Source organism: Gavia stellata, chromosome 3, assembly GCF_030936135.1.
Source record: "Gavia stellata isolate bGavSte3 chromosome 3, bGavSte3.hap2, whole genome shotgun sequence".
NCBI lineage: Eukaryota > Metazoa > Chordata > Aves > Gaviiformes > Gaviidae > Gavia > Gavia stellata.
In genome coordinates this window covers 72,921,952-72,939,645 of record NC_082596.1, presented here as the reverse complement: position 1 = coordinate 72,939,645, position 17,694 = coordinate 72,921,952, and the positions used below count along the sequence as shown (strand labels likewise).

The following is a 17,694-nucleotide window of genomic DNA, read 5'->3' as shown; positions in this document are numbered from 1 at the left end:
TATCTGCTTCTTAAGTTGCAGACTTCTTATTTGCTGTATACTCTGGAAATTCTTGGGACACCGGGAAGGGCAAGTTCGACCACCTGCACTGGTATCATTAAACTCCTCACCCCCAGCACTAAATACCAGTATTCAACAACAAAATAAGGAAAAACATGAGAGTTAAGAAAAACATATAAAAATCAATACAGCTTATTTCCCTTCCTGTTTTTTTCATGAACAAATTTAAGCATAAGGAGAACAGTAAAAACATGAAGCATTGATTGTTCTGCAATTGATTTAATACAGTATAAGCAATGTTATTGCTAGTGACAATCAATAAACCTTGACAACCACTGACATATTTAGAATAGATATAAGGAAGATATCCTCCTGAAGTCTGCTATCCTCCTGGCTGAAGATGTGAAAACTTTCAAAATCTTACACTTCTCATAAAATAGATGTGTGTTACACTACAAGTTCCAAAGCAAGATAACAAAACATTCAAAAATCACTGCAGAGGAAAACTAGAAGAGTTGCAGTTTCTTAACTCTGCAGGTAAAACTTTTTGCTGTACATGAATAAAGTTTCATCACCATTCACCAGAAGATCCAAACCAAAGATGACCAAAAGTATGCTTAACACATCTCACAGAATAGAATGCTAATTCCCAATAGATTGTTGGAAAACTATTTGAACTACTGTTAGGACTAAACAGGAAACTCCATACTTGGGGTTTTTTTCCTGCTGTGAAGGAAAACAACAACAGAATTTGCAAGACCAAAAAACCCCATCTGGCTAACTGTCTCAAGAAAATAAGTCAAAAAACATTCACTATAAAAGACACCTTTGTAAAATGTCTGTAGTTTTCTTTTGGCCAAGAGAGGTTGCAACTTGAAAACAGAAAAAAAAAGTCTTAAAGAAAAGAAAAAAATTAAAACTGGTGTGTAAGGTAAAAAAAAAGGGGCAACAAACAAGAACACAACCACTTACATAGCATATTTGTGGGAAGGTGTTGCTTGACCAGATGTTCAAGATCCAGCTAAAAAAATAACCTAATTTCCAAAACTAAAGATTAGAGACAGCAACATAAGAGAACTGTCACCATGATGCTCCATTCTCAAATTTCAGGATGTACATCCATAGGGTTCTATATTTATTTTTGATGATAGTCATGTAAAATGTAGAAACAAAGGTAAGAAAACAGTAAGTTGTCTAAAGCTGCCCTTTTTATATTTAAAAATGAAACATGTTTTCAAGTATGGCTTACATTGACCTATTTAAAATCAGGAATGTGTTTCCATTTCATTGAAAGATTTCTGAAGAACTTGTTCTACGCTGTTTTACCTGGTGGCTGAAGTAACATTTTAGTTTCACAAATGGTAGCCTTTAGACAGAAGTTTTTAAAGCCACACGCTCAAAACATTCTCTCCTGAACAATCGCTATGTTTCCTTCTCCAGAGCACAATTTACCCATTACAGACAATATTAAGAACATACTGTCTTGAAGTAGACAACTCTTATACACAGCCGATATCAAATTGAAATTTTGGAAGTTCACTTTATGTTAAGTTGAATGACCTGTTTTGTCTATTTGCAGGCAATGGATGAAACCCTTCAACTTCCAGAGTTCTCCATAATAGCTTATTTTTCTAGTAACACATTCCATCAAAAGCCTACCTGGAAAAATGATGATAAGGTTCAAAACCAGTGATGGACATCTAAACACCTTCTTTGCAATTCCTTCAAGCCACTTCTTACAGATTTCTAGTTGTGTTATTACCAGTGAAAGTATTGTGACTCAAGCTACAATGTCAAGAAAACTCACTACAGGGACAGACTTTGAGCCTGCCATAGTTAAACTAAGTTTTTTTTGTCACTGTGATGTACACAAAAATTATTCCAGTCTGTCTGTACCTGGTCCAGAAATCCAATTGTATCGTGTAACTGCCAACAAATCAAAAGAAAGCTAGGGAAAATAAAAAAAAATAGTAATAAAGAATAGGAAAAAACATGCCCTCATTAAAAAAAAAAAATCCTTCTAGTCAAGCCTTCTAAAAGTACAGACAGCCACGTAAACTACCCATTTGCAAGATAGCTTTTATATTATTGTCTTCTTAACATTTTTAAAAACAGATAAACCTGTTTCACAAGGTAAGTATAAATGTGCTATTTTGTACAGGATGAAGAGGATAGGCACTATTTTGAACTTTGTTCTTAATTCCCTCCAATTTCATCCCTTTAGAGCAAATTCAAATGTTTCTTACAGAGTATTCAGTCACCTGAGGGTTGTGAGGAACGTTTATTATTGGACTCATCTTCCGTCATTGAAATTGCCATGGCAATTGTTGAAGCAGCAATGGAAATCATCTGACCAGGAAGCTCTGCCCCTGTAAAATATATCTGTGTTTGTAAACAAAGAAAAGCTTAAGTCTGAAAATGTTTTATTTGTTGCTTAATATCCATCGAAGCTGTCAAGCAACAGAAATTATACAGACAGACACTGTTAGTTTTAAATATGTATTATATGTAGTCAATACGATCAAACAGGAATGAGTGCTATTAATTTCAGTATTACAATACACCTGGAGCCAAAACACAAAAACAGTTATTTGCTTAGCACTCTCCTTGCTAATGGACTGCTACCAATCAAGTCATTCACAGCTACTGGCAGTCTGATTAATCTAAAAATCTTTACACCAGATAATCAATTTTACTAACCAATATTATGACGACTTTCAAGAAAACTAAAACAGCAAGACAGGAAAAAAGTTTCCCCAAATCATCATACAGGTAGTACTAGAAAGGAACACCTGACATTTGCCTTTATGCAAAATTGACTCACAACAGGCAAACCCTATTTTTCTCAAAGTCTAAACACAAACCACAGTTTTAAGAAACTGGTATTTTAAAAACAAGTGACTGGATATAAGAAACTTGCTGAATGGAGTTGTCTCAGTTTATCTCATACTCAATATTATAGGAGCTACTAAACCCATATTGCTCATTTCTTTCAAAATTAGCCTCTGATTTGAAATTTCCTGGGCTTGCTTTATGCTTGAAACAATATATACGATTCTGTAAACTTAAGCAATCAGACTTGATAAATAGAGTTGCTACTTTGCTGTGGAAACGAAACATCAGTCCGTTGCAATGATTTTCTGTACAGAATCAGATTCACTTCAGCATGAGTAAACCACCTTGAAACAAACATACTAAAAATCTTACAGTAAATCCTTGCAATCCGTATGATACTGAATTTACAACAATACAGTCCAGATTCTTTCACTTGACTTTACAGAACTTTTGCCTCCAACAATAAAAGAAATAGTGACTTGTTCCTTACCAGAAGACTCCTTTCCATTCTGCTGTTCGTGTAACATGCCTACAGTCATCAGAACAACTATAACCAGAAACACAGGAATTCTCCAGGAACCTGCCACAGAAGCTGAAAGATACAGGGATTTTGGTGGGTTTTTTTGAGGTTTTTTTTGTTGGGGGTGGTGGGGGGGTGGTGGGTGGTGTTTTTTTTGTTTGGGTTGTTTTTTGGTTGGGTTTTTTTTTTTTTTTTTTTTTTTTTAACACACAAAATTACACCATTAATAAACTCCACATTTAGCAAAACCAAGAAAGGCACCACATCAACCAAGAACAGTCTGGGCAGAAACTAAGTGGTGTCATAAAGCAAACAAGTTTTCTACATCGACTGAAAGGAAGAAGAGAAAATACAGGTGAACAAGTTTCTCAATGAATAAAAGACGTTGTTACCATTCCTAACTTCAGTGACTTTAAACTATGCTGATATAGAGAACAATTTTAAAAACAATATGCAAGATTACATGAAAATACACACAAAATAAAAACATTTTAGATATCAGAGGCAAGTCAAGTCCCGTCCCCCCCCCCAAATCTATATTTATGTTAGATCTCCACCGTGTGGCATCAAGCAGTGCCTTCTTGGGTTTTAGCTTTTCAGCGAGTACTTCCAGCAAATACAAGACTGTCAAAATGTAAGCAAATGCAAAGCCACGATTTGTAGCTTAAAACCTCAGGAAAGTGTCCCCACATGGTCAGAACAACCCTTGAAACCCGCTGCTAAAGCAAAGTAAATCATGACATATGCTGTGAAACCTTCCCACAAGATAGTCTTCTATTATTTGCATGATAGCACCACCATAAACTCTGATATGATAATATAGTAAGATAATCTGTTATATTAAGTAAGTAAAATAAATCTAATACTAATAGATTATTATAATCTTATACTTGTATTAACAGATTATATATATATTACTGGTAAATTTATTTGATATTGTTGATATCATATCAACATGCTTTTTGACTACTGACAGAATTTTTTTTTTTTTGCTTTTATTAAATGCATTTTACAGCTTCAGCCTTGGTTAACAACAGGCTCTCAAGAAAATAATAATATTAAAAATCATCACAAGTGAAAGTCTAAATCCACCCATATGTGACCCCAGCCCTTCCTCACTGTCAGGGAGTCAGTACCAGGTCTGTGAGCCAAATAAGAGAAAACCATGGGAAGTACAAACTGGGCAGGAAGAGTGGAAGACACATGTTGCTCAGCATCTTGCTGCCTTCCCATTTCCTGCTCCAACGCTCCCCGCTGGCCACACGCGGCCAGAATTACCAAGCAGAGAAAAAAGCCTGCACCTCAGCTAAGACTCCATTATAAAGATTTAGCAGAAGAGCAAGGGAGTAGCTTTGTTCGCAAGACAACAGAATCCCAGTGGACGCATTAGAATAGTAACTTCTTGTTACTCACCTAAGTGAAAGAGCAGCATAATCCAGACAGGGACAGAGATTGCTTTTAAGTAACGTTCAGTGCTTATAGTCCACTTGAATGAAACCATCAGCAGGTAACCAACCACCAACGTCCATATCTTTAAGAAAAAGATACACACAGGTATGTATACATACAGAAGTACAATACAGCTGTATTTTGATGTGTGTACGCACCCCTAACTGCCATAGAGAGAACTGAAGTCAGGTTCTAATGCTTTACAATGCATACATTTCAGAACTGTCAATTAATTACAAGAGATTTTGCTCCATGTAAGAGAAATGTAAAGTTTGTGTGAAGTGTAAGGGCAGGCTAGACATGCCTTTGGTCTGCCTTCAGTATAGTTCTAATGTGACAGGGTGTACATGCTTTGCTGGACACAAACCCTGAAGGAAGATGTTTTTGCAGCTGAGACCAAGCAATTTCTCTGGAACTGCTATTGAAAAGTGAGAACCTAAATGAAACAGGGCCACCAGCAGCACCAGTGGGGCCGCAGGGAGACAGAGCCAGCAAAGCACCACTCATTCCAGCACAGAGCAGCTTGCCAGCTCCTCTGTTCCAGGCCAAAGAGACAAAGGGGGGTTTAAGCCAAGGACAGCCATTAGAGGAAGCACAAGAAAAACTGCTGTTCCTCAGCAGTGTTGGTCCACAAACCAGTCATGCCTTTAAATAACTTCTGACACATAATTTTACCAAATATTTAACTAAAAACACTAAAAAGACACAAAAACATCCGTGACAACGTATCAAGCAGCAGATGTGGTCATTTTGGTTTTGCTGCTGCTAACTGCCTTCTACAACTCTGCTCATCAGATAAATCACAATAGAGAATTCTAATTAAGAATCTTGAGATGAAGAATTTGAGCTTGAAAATGCTGAAAAGAAGAAAGCAGAAACCAGAAGAGGCAACAGGAGGTGAAAAGCTACTACTCAGCAGAAGATGTGAAATAAAAGAGGTATGAAAACCTGTAAAAATAAAAACTCAGTGTTGCATTCTTAAAAAAAAAAAGTAAATTTCTGGCCCAAATTCAACAAACATTCCCTATCCATAACCAGTTAAGAATACCTTCAAATCTACACTTATAAATCCATAAATCCCAATGAAGTTTAAACAGAACTTCTATTAACAGCATTTGCTGAATCAGATGTAACTGTAAGAAGTAAGAATGCCCTGGCAGAGATACAGAACAACCCAATTAGGCAGAACACACCAAAAGAGCTTAAACCTCTTTACTCTGCACTATATGGCTCACGCTGAAGAGGCAACAGTCCCTGTGAAAAGCAGGTTTGTGTGACTACTCCCATGTACCTAATTGGTGTAGGGGACATCTTAATTGTACTGAATTCAGTGGACAAGCAGTGAGGGACCCTGTTAACTTCAGAGGGAACGCTCACAGACACAAGGTAATTTTAAATTGCTTAACAAATGTAAGCGATTCATACTAATCTTTCTCAAAGCTGATCACTTCCAACTTTTCACTGCTCGCTCTCTCTAGTTTTGCATCAGCAGAGCTGTGTAATGCTTATGGCCAAATGTGGACTCAAGACAAATGTCTAAAACTAATGCAACCCTTAGACATTAATACTAAAGTCATAAAAACAGCATAGGTTCATAACAAATTCACTCACAAGGCATATTACAGCACTACTGTAATTGCAAGAGATAACTCAGCATGAAGATGCTATCCTACTCCCTAACATCAGCCACACAACATCTTTGTGTAATAAATGTTCCAGCATCAAGCCAATTTTTCTCTTTAGCTTTTAGATGTAATGATAAACTACAAACAGGAGACTCAGTAAGTTCAATAAATTAAACTTTCTGATTAAAAATATGCCAAAAGTAGGAGGCTAACAGGGCATAAGCCTGTGTTTAACAGCCAACAAAGCAAAACATGTTGCACTGCTTTTAACCATGCATCTAGCTGAACTAAAAGCTAGCATTTCAGGGTTTAGGTATTCAATAATTTTTTGTGTTGTAAGTTACAATAATTCATCAATTCTCATTTCTAAAAGCTTAGCAAATGACCCAAGTAAAAGTATTTCTTATTTCTATTGAATAGAGAGAAATTTTAAAATAAACAAGTCATCTTGTTTCGGAGATCAAACAATAAGAATCCTGAAGCCCTGTAAAAAACCTATGTAGTCAACTGACTGGTGCAATAAGTTTAATTTCAGTGACACCACAGAGTAATCAGTTCTTTATCAGTTAATGTTACAGTCAAGGACTTCCCTACGCTGCAAGAAATATACCGCACAAGAGCTAGGGTAGCCTACTTCTCTAACTTGGGTAGCCTACTTCCAACAATTCATAGCTGAAAGCTACTGACAAAGCAAATTAACTTAAATTGACATGGACTAGGATTTCATCCCATACTAACTTGGCAACAGCCTACTTTTTTTTTTTTCCTTAACCCTTTAAAAGCATGTTATATAACTTTTCCCACTGTTTTTCTGAATGGTGTCCAAAGGTTTTGGCTACAAGAGCATGAGAATACTAATAGCCTCTTTACTATTGCATGCCCATCTCAACAACTGACATCATGGAAATGAAGAATAAAAGATACTGCCTACTTCCATTAAAATTAAGCTACTGTAATTATTGTACTGAAATTAGAATGGATACAAATTCCATGCTAAACCAAAATGCCTATAAATTTGATTTATAAGAGTATACAGCTAACCAGGTAACTAATACACACACTTCAGATATTGCAGAATGCATTAGCTACCATAAACTATTTATTTATCAAGCTGAAGTCAGTTGCAGATGCCTAACTTTCACCACATACTCCGAGATTTTAAATGCCTATTCAATCACAATTAATATTCACAGACATGCACAACTCCCATATATCACAGTTTTAGGATGGTTCAATCCTGTAAGCTTTCCTCCTTCTTCCCTCACTTCATTGTCTGAGCAGGCAGCAAAGACCTCACTTCTCACATCTCCTTTGCATTTTGTAGCACCCCTCGCAAATTGAACGAAACGTTGTTTTGCCTTTAGACATATAAAGTAAAACTGCCTGCTTCCCTGAACAAAAAGCATCCACTTTTGGGTTACAGTGATAAATTTAAAAGGCCAGATTTAGGCAAGTCTGAAGGACTTCAGTTCTCTTTAAATCGCCAATTGGAGGCAAAATTACACCATAGAAGGATGCAGCTTTCATGTTAAGTTCAAGCATTTGGTTCAGTGTTTTGATTTTTCTTTCAGATTTCAATGTTGGAAAGTCTAGGATTTATCAGCATGACCATATCACCAATGTTACTGAAAGTCTGGTTCCAGTTAAAGTTGAGAGAATTTGAAAAATCTGAGACACTCTTTTGGCTTTGGCATAATTTTTCGAGAACGAACTCTTTCTTACTACTCAACTCTTGACAACTTTTATATTGATTTATATTGAAGAGTGAAATCCTTTATTTACACAGTTCACTCCCTTTTTTCCCTATCAGCAAGTTAATCTCTAAGGGAGAAGTTTTACAGATGAGCTCATTTAATAGCTTACTGCTACTGAAAGCAGCAGTTCCTTCTCTCCCACTGCCAGTCAGGCAGTCCCACCTCTTCTACATACCACCTTCAACGTTCATCCAGCCAGCTCCATCTCCCTAAGCTGATAAAAAAACTACCCAGAGAAAAACCCAAGAGTTTATAATCTAATTCAGTTACAGCTAAATAGGGTCACAGAGATAAAACAGGCACCAACAAGAGGGCAACTGAAGCATATGTCAGAAGCGGGATAAGCAAGAACAGCTCCTCACTGGTAGCACAACAACTCAGCCTTCCTTGGAACGTTGCCCCAACAACTCAACATCCAGCAGTGAACACATTTCCTACCTGCTTCCTGTAAGCCACCCCATGGTAAACACACAGTGAAGAATGAGTAGAATAACCAACAGTTACTTCTTTTGATATATGCCCTGCCAACCTTCCAAAAGTTTCCAGGTTTTAACAAATCAGGATCCACCACATGGCATGTTTCAACTCCTTCATTTTCCAGTTGTAGCTCTACCCTCTCCTTTTGCCATTTTGAAGTGTTGTTTTTTTCCAGGCTGCTCTTTTCCACTTGGAAATCATACGGCAAAGTTTTTTAGGGTTTGATTTGGTTTTGTGTTTTTTTTTTTTTTTTCAAATTAAGATTTAGATTTAAAACTGTTTGATGAAACTATGGATCCAATGCAAACAGTTTCCTATTTTCCAGTTTGTTTCAGGGTTTTGACAAAAAAAGAAACGTTAATTCTCTCACCACTTCCCTTTAACATTTGAAAATAAAATTTTCATTTCGAAATAGAGATTTTCATTAGCTTTTCTGAACATAGGTATTCCTTGAAAACATTCACATGACACTTCTGCGAACTTTTAAAACAGTGCTGCACTGAGTGAAACTGGCTGAAGGAGTGATCGTAAGACAGCAGTTCATTATTTCTTCCTCTTCCTCCTCAGTGGCAATGCAGGCTGGCAAAAGAAAATGAACCTACCACAAAAGCTGAGCAGAATAGCATTGTACTTGAAAAATGAAACAACACAAGACATTAAACGCATCACTAAAAGCCAAACTGTGTTTGCCATTATGAATCTCACAGTGTTTTCTTTACCTGTCTGTTCATTTGAAAATGGTTTTCTAAATAATAAAAAAGATAAGGAGGCAGGTGAGGAATTATGAAAATGTCATTTTGATTCCAGTTTTCAGAAGCAAAATTAATTCCATGTGGCTTTACTGTATATTCCACAGTACGCAAGAGGAAATATCCCACAATGTGCAGAGTTTGGCAGACTGAAGAAAGTGTAACTGCCCTTCATTTAGCATGGAGACAGTCTTTGTCAAACAGATACAAAACCAAAATAACCCAAAACCAACTAATCATATGTATAATACTATTGCCCACCTCAGAGCAAACTCAGCCACCTCTTCCCTTCACTAACGAAGCCATCATTTACCTAAGCAGGTAAAAGTCATCCTGATTTTTTTCCCTAAGTGAACACAAGTAAGCATAAACCTGACAGACTGGGTTATTCCTTGTCCCAAGCCCAAAGGACTAGAACAGCATACTAGTTCTGTTTCTTCTAGAACCCCCAACTGTGACATAGATCCATGTGGATATGTTTGGCATTAACACCCACAGGCTACTAAGCCACACGAAACAGAAGCCTGGCATTTAGCAAGACTACCTCTTTTTGAAGGGACTAAATTATGAACTTACAACTAGAACCCTGGAGCAGGGAGGAACTGACCATCAAAATCAACACTGCCACACATGGGCTAAAAGTATTTTCAATGTGTCCTGCAACATTTCCTACACTGTGAATTTAAGGAAATCCATTACATCCAAGATATCCAGAAGACTGCAGCTATGGATGTTGAAAATGCTCCTCCTTTAGTTCACTTTTCCTGTCTTAATACAAAAGTTATTTATGAGAAATGCCATTAGTAAAAACACTATTCAGAAATCAAACTTTTCAAGATTCACCTGTGAAAAGAGGTTTTTCAGAGCACATCAAATTCCCTGCAGACAGAGCACCACTCCTCTGACACTATTCATGATGACACTTTCACAAGAGGTGGCTCCTCAACATACACAACTTCTTCACCTTCTTGCTTTTTTATAGAGAGCACAATTAACATTTTGCTGGACAGTTCCGTAACAATCCTTCCTTTCAGGGTGGTAGAAAAAGAAATATCATTGTGTTCAAATAATACATATAAATACCAAAAAATTACTAACTTTATGTAGCATATGTCATTAGGCTCAAGGCTAGCATCAGCTTAGTGCCTGCGGCTGCAGTTCATGCATACAAATCTAAACAAGCTCCTAAGCTTTTTCAAGAAAGGTACCTCACAGAAGGGTCTCCCAAAACTGAGGGCAGGTGTGGAAGGGAAAAACACAGGTGGAAGAGAAAACACTATCAACATCTCAGTCTTTCCCTGCCCCTCCCCATCCTGTTTTTAAATAGGCCACATGTGGTCTCTACCCAGTTGATCTCTACCAAGTTGTGAAAACAAACCAAAAACTGTGGTTTTGGTAAGATGTGTTTACAGTCAGTACCTGGCTGTATGATTTATAAGCCATGATACCAAATAATGGAAGGATTATTATAAACAGCAGAAAGAATACTTAAGGGCTTTTTCAGGTGTGGTTTGGTTTTGGTTTTTTTTATGCTGGGCAAGTTTTAGAAACCTGCAAGCCTGCTCTAAGAAGAAAGGGAAGAAAAAAAAAACACCACCCACCTGAAACACTCAGAAAACAGGAATTATATGCAACTTAAAAATCAGAACTGTGTTCTTCTCACTTATAATTTTTCCAACATAATAGTCAAACTTAATCCTTTCCTTTGCTAGAAAACAAATTGCCCCATCAGGTGAACTTGACAAAATGTAGATGCTTTTTTCGCCTCCACAGGTGATATTCAACAGCACTGTGGAAACCAAGCATCTTGGAGCCTGTAACACAAACCATTTGCCAAGAAGCATGTTTGAGTATTTCAGTCTGCAAGGGTTACTTTAGGGACTGCTGACATCTAGTGCCAACACAAAGGGAGGTTTTCCTGGTGGATGTCTTTGATAGCTTCCCTGACAGGGAGCAGATAGTCGACCAGCCAAAACAGACAACTACTTTGACAATATTCCAACGTAGTGGTCATGGCAAACGGTGTTTCCAGATTTGCCCAGCACTGTAGTGAGGAAAGGATTGATTAGGTCCTCTAACTGCATGCTAACTGCTAGAACAACATGAGCTGTACCTAGTACAGTCAGAGATATAAAAATACACTGACACACATACATATGAGTACACAGCTCTGACCCTGACCAATAACTTGGGACAAATCAAGGAAGAAAGACTGGCCATTGGAGAAAGATTTTGACAGCCCTGTAACCAAGTGCACTCCAGAGAATTCTGCCAGTTATATCAGATTTAATTTACTAAGATGAACTTCAGAGTCAATGTACAGCAGCTGTATAACTCATTTCATCTGCCGGGATCTACAAACTAACTATTTTCTAAATAAACATGAGCATGTGAACCCTGCTGATAAAAAAAATAAAAGAATATACAATAGCTGGCATTTCCTGTATATTACTGTAAGTGTAAAATGTCAGGCTAAAGTAGTGCGAATTCTTGCCACAAAGCAGAAGAATTTCCCGTACCTTAGATACAGTGCAGGATACAAGCATACTTCCTACAAAATTAGGACAACAAGGTAGGCCAAGATTAGTCTTTAAAAGGTATGCTAACTGCAAGGGTAACCATGCTGAAATTACCATAGCATATAAATGTGTAAGGGTATATTCAGTCCGCTACGGGACAAACCCCCCTCCTTTTCATGAAAAAAGATACAGAAAAATATTCCCCTTCCCTATGGTATGTAACTGAAGTTCATGTATAGTACATGTCCTCTACGTAAGACTTCTGCAAACAACCCATAGAGAAGGCTGGAGTCAGAGCAAGGAACTCATCTGGAATTTATAACCAACTCCTAGCTTTAAGGCCCAGCAGCCTACTACATTTCCTGAGCAAGCTTCTTCAAAGATGATGCAGGAACTGGAAAGCACGAAGGGAAAGAAAAGGAGATGGTAGGAACAAGATGCTTGTAGAGTAGCCCCAGATCTTGGACTTGTTCTTCAAATGCAGTGTTTTGCAATCACCTAATCAAACAGTCCTATCATGGAGGTATCTAGGATTCCCGATTCCTGAATTGCAGGTGTGACTTAAGAACCACAGACAGGAATACAGCCATGTCCAAATCTCCACTCATCAACACCATGAATGGCTTTCCCAGATTTGAGGGCAACAGTACAAGAAACCTCTGTAGCATATTAGTGCCAAGATACAGTTTACTATGTCATTATCACGTGCAATTGCTGCATTTGGAGAACATTTTTTTCTGGAACTGAAGAGAATTTCTGTCTCTGTATCACAGCCTAGTAAATACCATAAAAATACCTTTAGTTAGAGAACATCAAATTGGTATCCCAAAACCCCATAATTGTTCTCTGTCAAATTCTTATGATAGGCATCCTCTCACTTCACTAGTACAGCGGAGGGAATGAGAAAGGGAGAAGACAACCATGCATGTTCTTCCTCTCTGTAAACAGCAGCGCCATCCAGGGGGGCAAATCTCCAAATAAGAATAAATACATTGTACACCTTTGCAGCCCAAGGCAGAATCACTGGTGGATGAAGCACAGACATTCATAGTTCACAAGATAAAAGTCACCATAAACAAATGTGCTATGCTAGTCAGATACTGGTCTCACACTTAAAACAAGCCATGCTTGCTCATCTCTTTTATGCTTTTAAAAAATGATTTATATATCGTATTCTTGGCAAGAAAGTTTTCCTTGCTGTCTAAGTGGAAAAATTTACTTATTTTATGTTAATTAAGTTCTTCTGTATCAAAATATTTCAAAACACAGAAATCTAGATTGGCTTAGCGGGCTGCTAAGAGAAACAGTTTAATGCTTCATAGAGTATCTACAAACAAAAACAGTTGTAATCTTCATGCAAGATAACATACGGAAGGAACTGTGGAAGATTCAGATCCCAGAGAAGAACCGTACAATGGAGCAAACTGACTTGTAATAGCCAAAATTCCTGTGCAGCTAACAAGCAGAATGTACACATGCAAACAGAGCCCTGCAATACAACATGGCTATTGAACAGCTTTAAAATGCTTAACTGAAGTTAAAGCAGATACTATTAACCGATCCAGCTCAAGGCTCCTCAGCAGCATGGATAAAATTAAGTTACCCTGCTACAGCTCTGAGATAATACAAATCAGGTAAAAGCAAAATTCAAAAAACTGGAAAACACTGTAAAGTGTAGAGATGATGCCAGGCTGAGTTGAGGTTATTTACAAACCGAAGCCCCACAGTTTCTTTCTCATACAGGGCCCCAGAAAGAGACATGGGCAGCCTGCTTAGAAAGCTGCGGCAACTGTTTTGCTTAAGGAAGTCCACGGTCAGTTATTTTGACATAAACCCACAATCTTTCCAGGGAATTCAAGCCAGAAGAGTTCTGGGAGCTTACTAAATTTTGCCCAGTTAAAATCTCACAGCACTTCAATGAACGCAAGTGTCATATCAGAAACACCAGTGCAAACCAAAAGTATCAGACACTGCTAAACAAAATTGCACTGAACAGGCACAGACATCCAGCAGCGCATTACGACCATAGTTACAAGGTTAAATCAGTGCAACTTCCTTTAGTACCCTTATACTCACCCAGTGTAAGTATAGCTTAATTAACCAAGTTTGAATAAAGGACTGGACTTAGCCAAGTCGGTTAATGTAGCAATATCGCTGATTTGTTACAAATAAAACAGGTAGGCCAATGCAAAGGAAAATCTTAAGCTTATCAAGTAAATTGCATGGCAACTAATCAAAACTTCCTGTCAGTACCAAGCCATGCTTAGATTCTTCCACCACTCAGCTGAAGGTAAAGATGGGTTTATCCTGCCTCTAATAGAGAGACTGTCTCTGTCTAGCTACTCAGTCTTAATTATACTTCTGAGGACAAAACAGACCAGAAACACATCTCCCCTGACATTTTCCAGCATATGACAACATTTCAGAACAGAAATCCCTTCTTCCAATGTTTACCTTCAGGAGACAAAACACATTCTCCAGTCCATCCTGTTCACACTAGAAATAGCTCAACATACCCTTCGTCAGTACATTCAGGAGAACTATTACTGTTTTGTTTCTGGTATACATCTCCAAAGTTGTGTTTGAGATATCAGCATGCAGTGGCTCCACCAAAGGAATAAAATTAGCATTCAAAGAACATGTGTATTTCAAAAATCGTAAGCCTGGACAAGCTTGTTATTTATTTTTTCCTTGACAGTTTCTCTCTCTTGTCCACAAAATAAAATCAGTTTTAGGTAGTTCTTTGGTTTTATCTCTACATAAATCCCCGTTAAACCAACTGTGTATGTAATTTTCCATCCAAGGGGGTGGAGGGAATATGTTTTGGTTTTTTGAGAAAACTAGAGTGGCTTAAAAGAAGTCTTTGACACTAAGCAATCTGAGCATGCCAATCGTACACCAGTATTTAATAAAAGTACAGCTTGCTGATCTTCTGTGCTTTCACATATCCATTTACTTCAGACATGTAGTATTTTTTGCATTTTCAGCTCAATGTTTATACTAACGAAGTGAAAATGCCAGAGATCTTAACTAGCCTGCCTACTGAAGACAACACAGGGACAATTAGTCTCCCATTAGTAAAATTTACAAGTTAAATAAAGAGCTTTACTTTTTAATGTCCAAACTGAGTTTGCACCATTTGATACTTTATGAAGAATTAAAAAAAAAAAAAAAAACAGTACACTGAGAAACAAGCCTTACGATGCCTTCCCCCCCACTTGCAGAGCTGAACTGCTATTTCACAACACTTAAGACACATCTTGCAGCTCGAACAGAGTCGATGTTCGCCCAAGACCTCACTTGAATTACCTCTGACTTCACAGCACCTCAAAACTGGGCCACGACTAAACTACGGACCTGAAATACCTACAGTGAAGAAAAATGTACCCGCTCCTGCTGCACCCACTTGATGACACAGAGCGCTTCTCCATGCCGTGGGTTACAAGGGGAGCTTTCTCAGAGCTATTCTACGCAGGGGTTTCACAGCGAAGGCGAGGTTTGCCCTACGCCGCCGTGACCGCTGGCGGTTTGCCCCGCATCCCCGAGCAGTGCCGCGCCCCCCGCCACCCCGCGGCGAAAGTCACACCCACGTGCTCCGAGGAGACTTTCTGCGTCCTTCGGCGTAATAGAAGTTTAAAAAAAAACCCAAAAACGGCGGCGACTTCAAACCGGCGCCTTACGATTTTAAACGCTTGGGTCCGCACGCCTTCCCCCCCACCCCCCGCCGCCCCGCCAGCCTCCCGCCGCTGCCGCGCAACAAGTGAGATGGCGGCCGGTGCCGCGCCCCAGCCCGCGCGCCGCAACCGCCCCCGGGGGCAGCCCAACGGCCGCCGCCGGGCGGGCAGGCAGGGCGAGCGCCGCGGCCCGCCGGAGGCGGGAGAGGTGAGGGCCACATCCCACCGCTCCCCGGTGGGCCGCGCACCTCCGAGGCGGGAAAGGGGGGGCACCGGCGCCCGCAGGGAAACTCGGCCACCCCCGAAGCCCCTTCCCGCCCGAGGCGGGCACTCACCCACTGGCTGCTGAAGTAGTCCAGCCCCTGGCAGATGAGGCGGGCGGCTTGGGCCAGCAGCACCTGCACGCCCAGGGAGCTGCCCAGGCAGTAGAGCCCGTAGAGCAGCGGCCCCCCGGCGCCCAGGAGCAGCAGGAGCCGCCGCCGCCGCAGCACCTGCTCGCCCAGCGCCTCCACGCCGTAGTTGGCGAAGCAGATGGGGAGGAGGAGGGCGGCCAGCAGGACGGGCGTGCGGGAGCGGTGCAGGCGGCCGAGCCAGCGGCGGCCCAGCGCCGTCAGGGAGCTCTTGAAGGGGTGCAGGAAGGTGCCGCAGAGCACGGCCCAGAGCAGCGGCCGCAGGAAGGCCTCCAGGATGAAGTAGACCAGGACGGCGGCGCCGCAGCACAGCCCCGCGAACAGCAGCGCCCCGGTGTTGTAGAAGGCCTGCTTGATCGGCTTCTCCAGCCGCGGCAGCGACATCCCCGCTGCCCCGCCCGGGCCGCCCAGCGGCAGCCGCGGCATGGCCGCCGCCGCCGCCGCGCCCTCCGCCCCGGCGCCACCCGCGCTGGGGGAGCCGCCCGGCCGCCGCCTCTGCGCCGGCGAGCCCGGAGGGGCCGCGGCCGGGGCCGCCGGGGGCTCTCCGCTGTCAGCCATGGCGCCCGCCCCCTCCCGCGCAGCGCCGGGCACGGCCGCGGCTCCGGCCGCCGCTGCCAGGGGGAGGCGCGCCGCTGCCGCCACAGGCGAGGGCGCGGCGAGGGGCCGGGGCTGTCGGGGGCTGTAGTGCCGCCGCGCGGCTCCGGGCACGGGCGTGCGCCCAGCCCGGCGGGGAAGGGGAGTTGCCGGCGGGGAAGGGTGCTGGGAAATGTAGTTCTGCTCCGGGAGAGCCGGCGGCCGCGCTCTCCCCAGGGGCGGGGCCGGCCGGAGCGGTGAGGGGGTGTCCTGGAGGTCCTTTATCCCGCCCTTCCCGCTTCGGTTACCGCCGATTGCGGGCCGAGACTTCCCAGCGCCTTCGTTACTTTCGCTGCAGAAGGCTGCCAGGGGCTGGAGCTTGAAAGAGCCCAGCAGCACGCTTCCTTCCCATCCTCGTCCCCATCCCAGCAGCCCAGCCCGATCGCTGCGCTGTTAAACGCTCTCCAGTCCCTACTGCTGCTTTAGTCTCTTGAAGCTGAAAACGTTCAGAAATGTGCAGTGTCATTGCAAGGTGGAGAGCAAGACTGGTTAGACCAGCTGGAGAATTTTGTCTTGCCTGAACCTGCTCTGGCATCAAATTATTTAACAAGGAAGCATCTGCGCTTTTACTGGGAATTAGGCCCACTGAAAAAGCAGTTGTTCTGCCTGGTTTTTTTACACCTGACATTTGTGACATTACATTGCACCAAATGTTTTTTGCAAATAATCTAGGGAGGAGCTAATTTCCTGCTTCTGGCATACACCAGACCTCCCAGTCCATGCATGAGGGTGACAGCTAACATTTTACAGGTGGTCTGAACCCTTCTATAATAAATATACTTGGTTTGAGCAAGTTTTCCGAGGACTGGAATCCACATCATTTGAACTAGCTCAGGTGTTGGCACTGTACTGCTCAGTTTTCCTTTCACAGCTTGACACAACTTCTCATCAGGTACTAAAGCTATGGGTAACACTACCATAAAGCCCCCAGAGAGATCTTCCTCTTTCTTCCGAGTGAGAGGTACAGCATATCCTCTACAACATATTACAGAGGTTGTATATCTCTGAACATGTGAAAAGTGCATGGATAAGGGAATTTGTGGTTTTTT

The 17,694-nt window shown here is 41.4% G+C and overlaps 1 protein-coding gene across 2 annotated transcripts in view; it reads right to left on the bottom strand.

Annotated features, from left to right (window-relative positions):
- The window catches only part of TMEM245 (transmembrane protein 245), an 89,520-nt gene extending 72,950 nt beyond the window's left edge, over positions 1 to 16,570 (bottom strand). Inside the window, exons 1-4 of one of the 2 annotated variants that reach the window (XM_059836217.1) lie at positions 15,938 to 16,570; positions 4,769 to 4,886; positions 3,326 to 3,427; positions 2,262 to 2,369 (exon numbers count right to left, since the gene is read on the bottom strand). In XM_059836217.1, coding sequence (XP_059692200.1) covers positions 2,262 to 2,369; positions 3,326 to 3,427; positions 4,769 to 4,886; positions 15,938 to 16,570 — 961 coding nt within the window. The remainder of the gene's footprint in view (positions 1 to 2,261; positions 2,370 to 3,325; positions 3,428 to 4,768; positions 4,887 to 15,937) is intronic. The other variant, XM_059836218.1, reaches the window with a different exon arrangement.
- Positions 16,571 to 17,694: the final 1,124 nt, after the last annotated feature.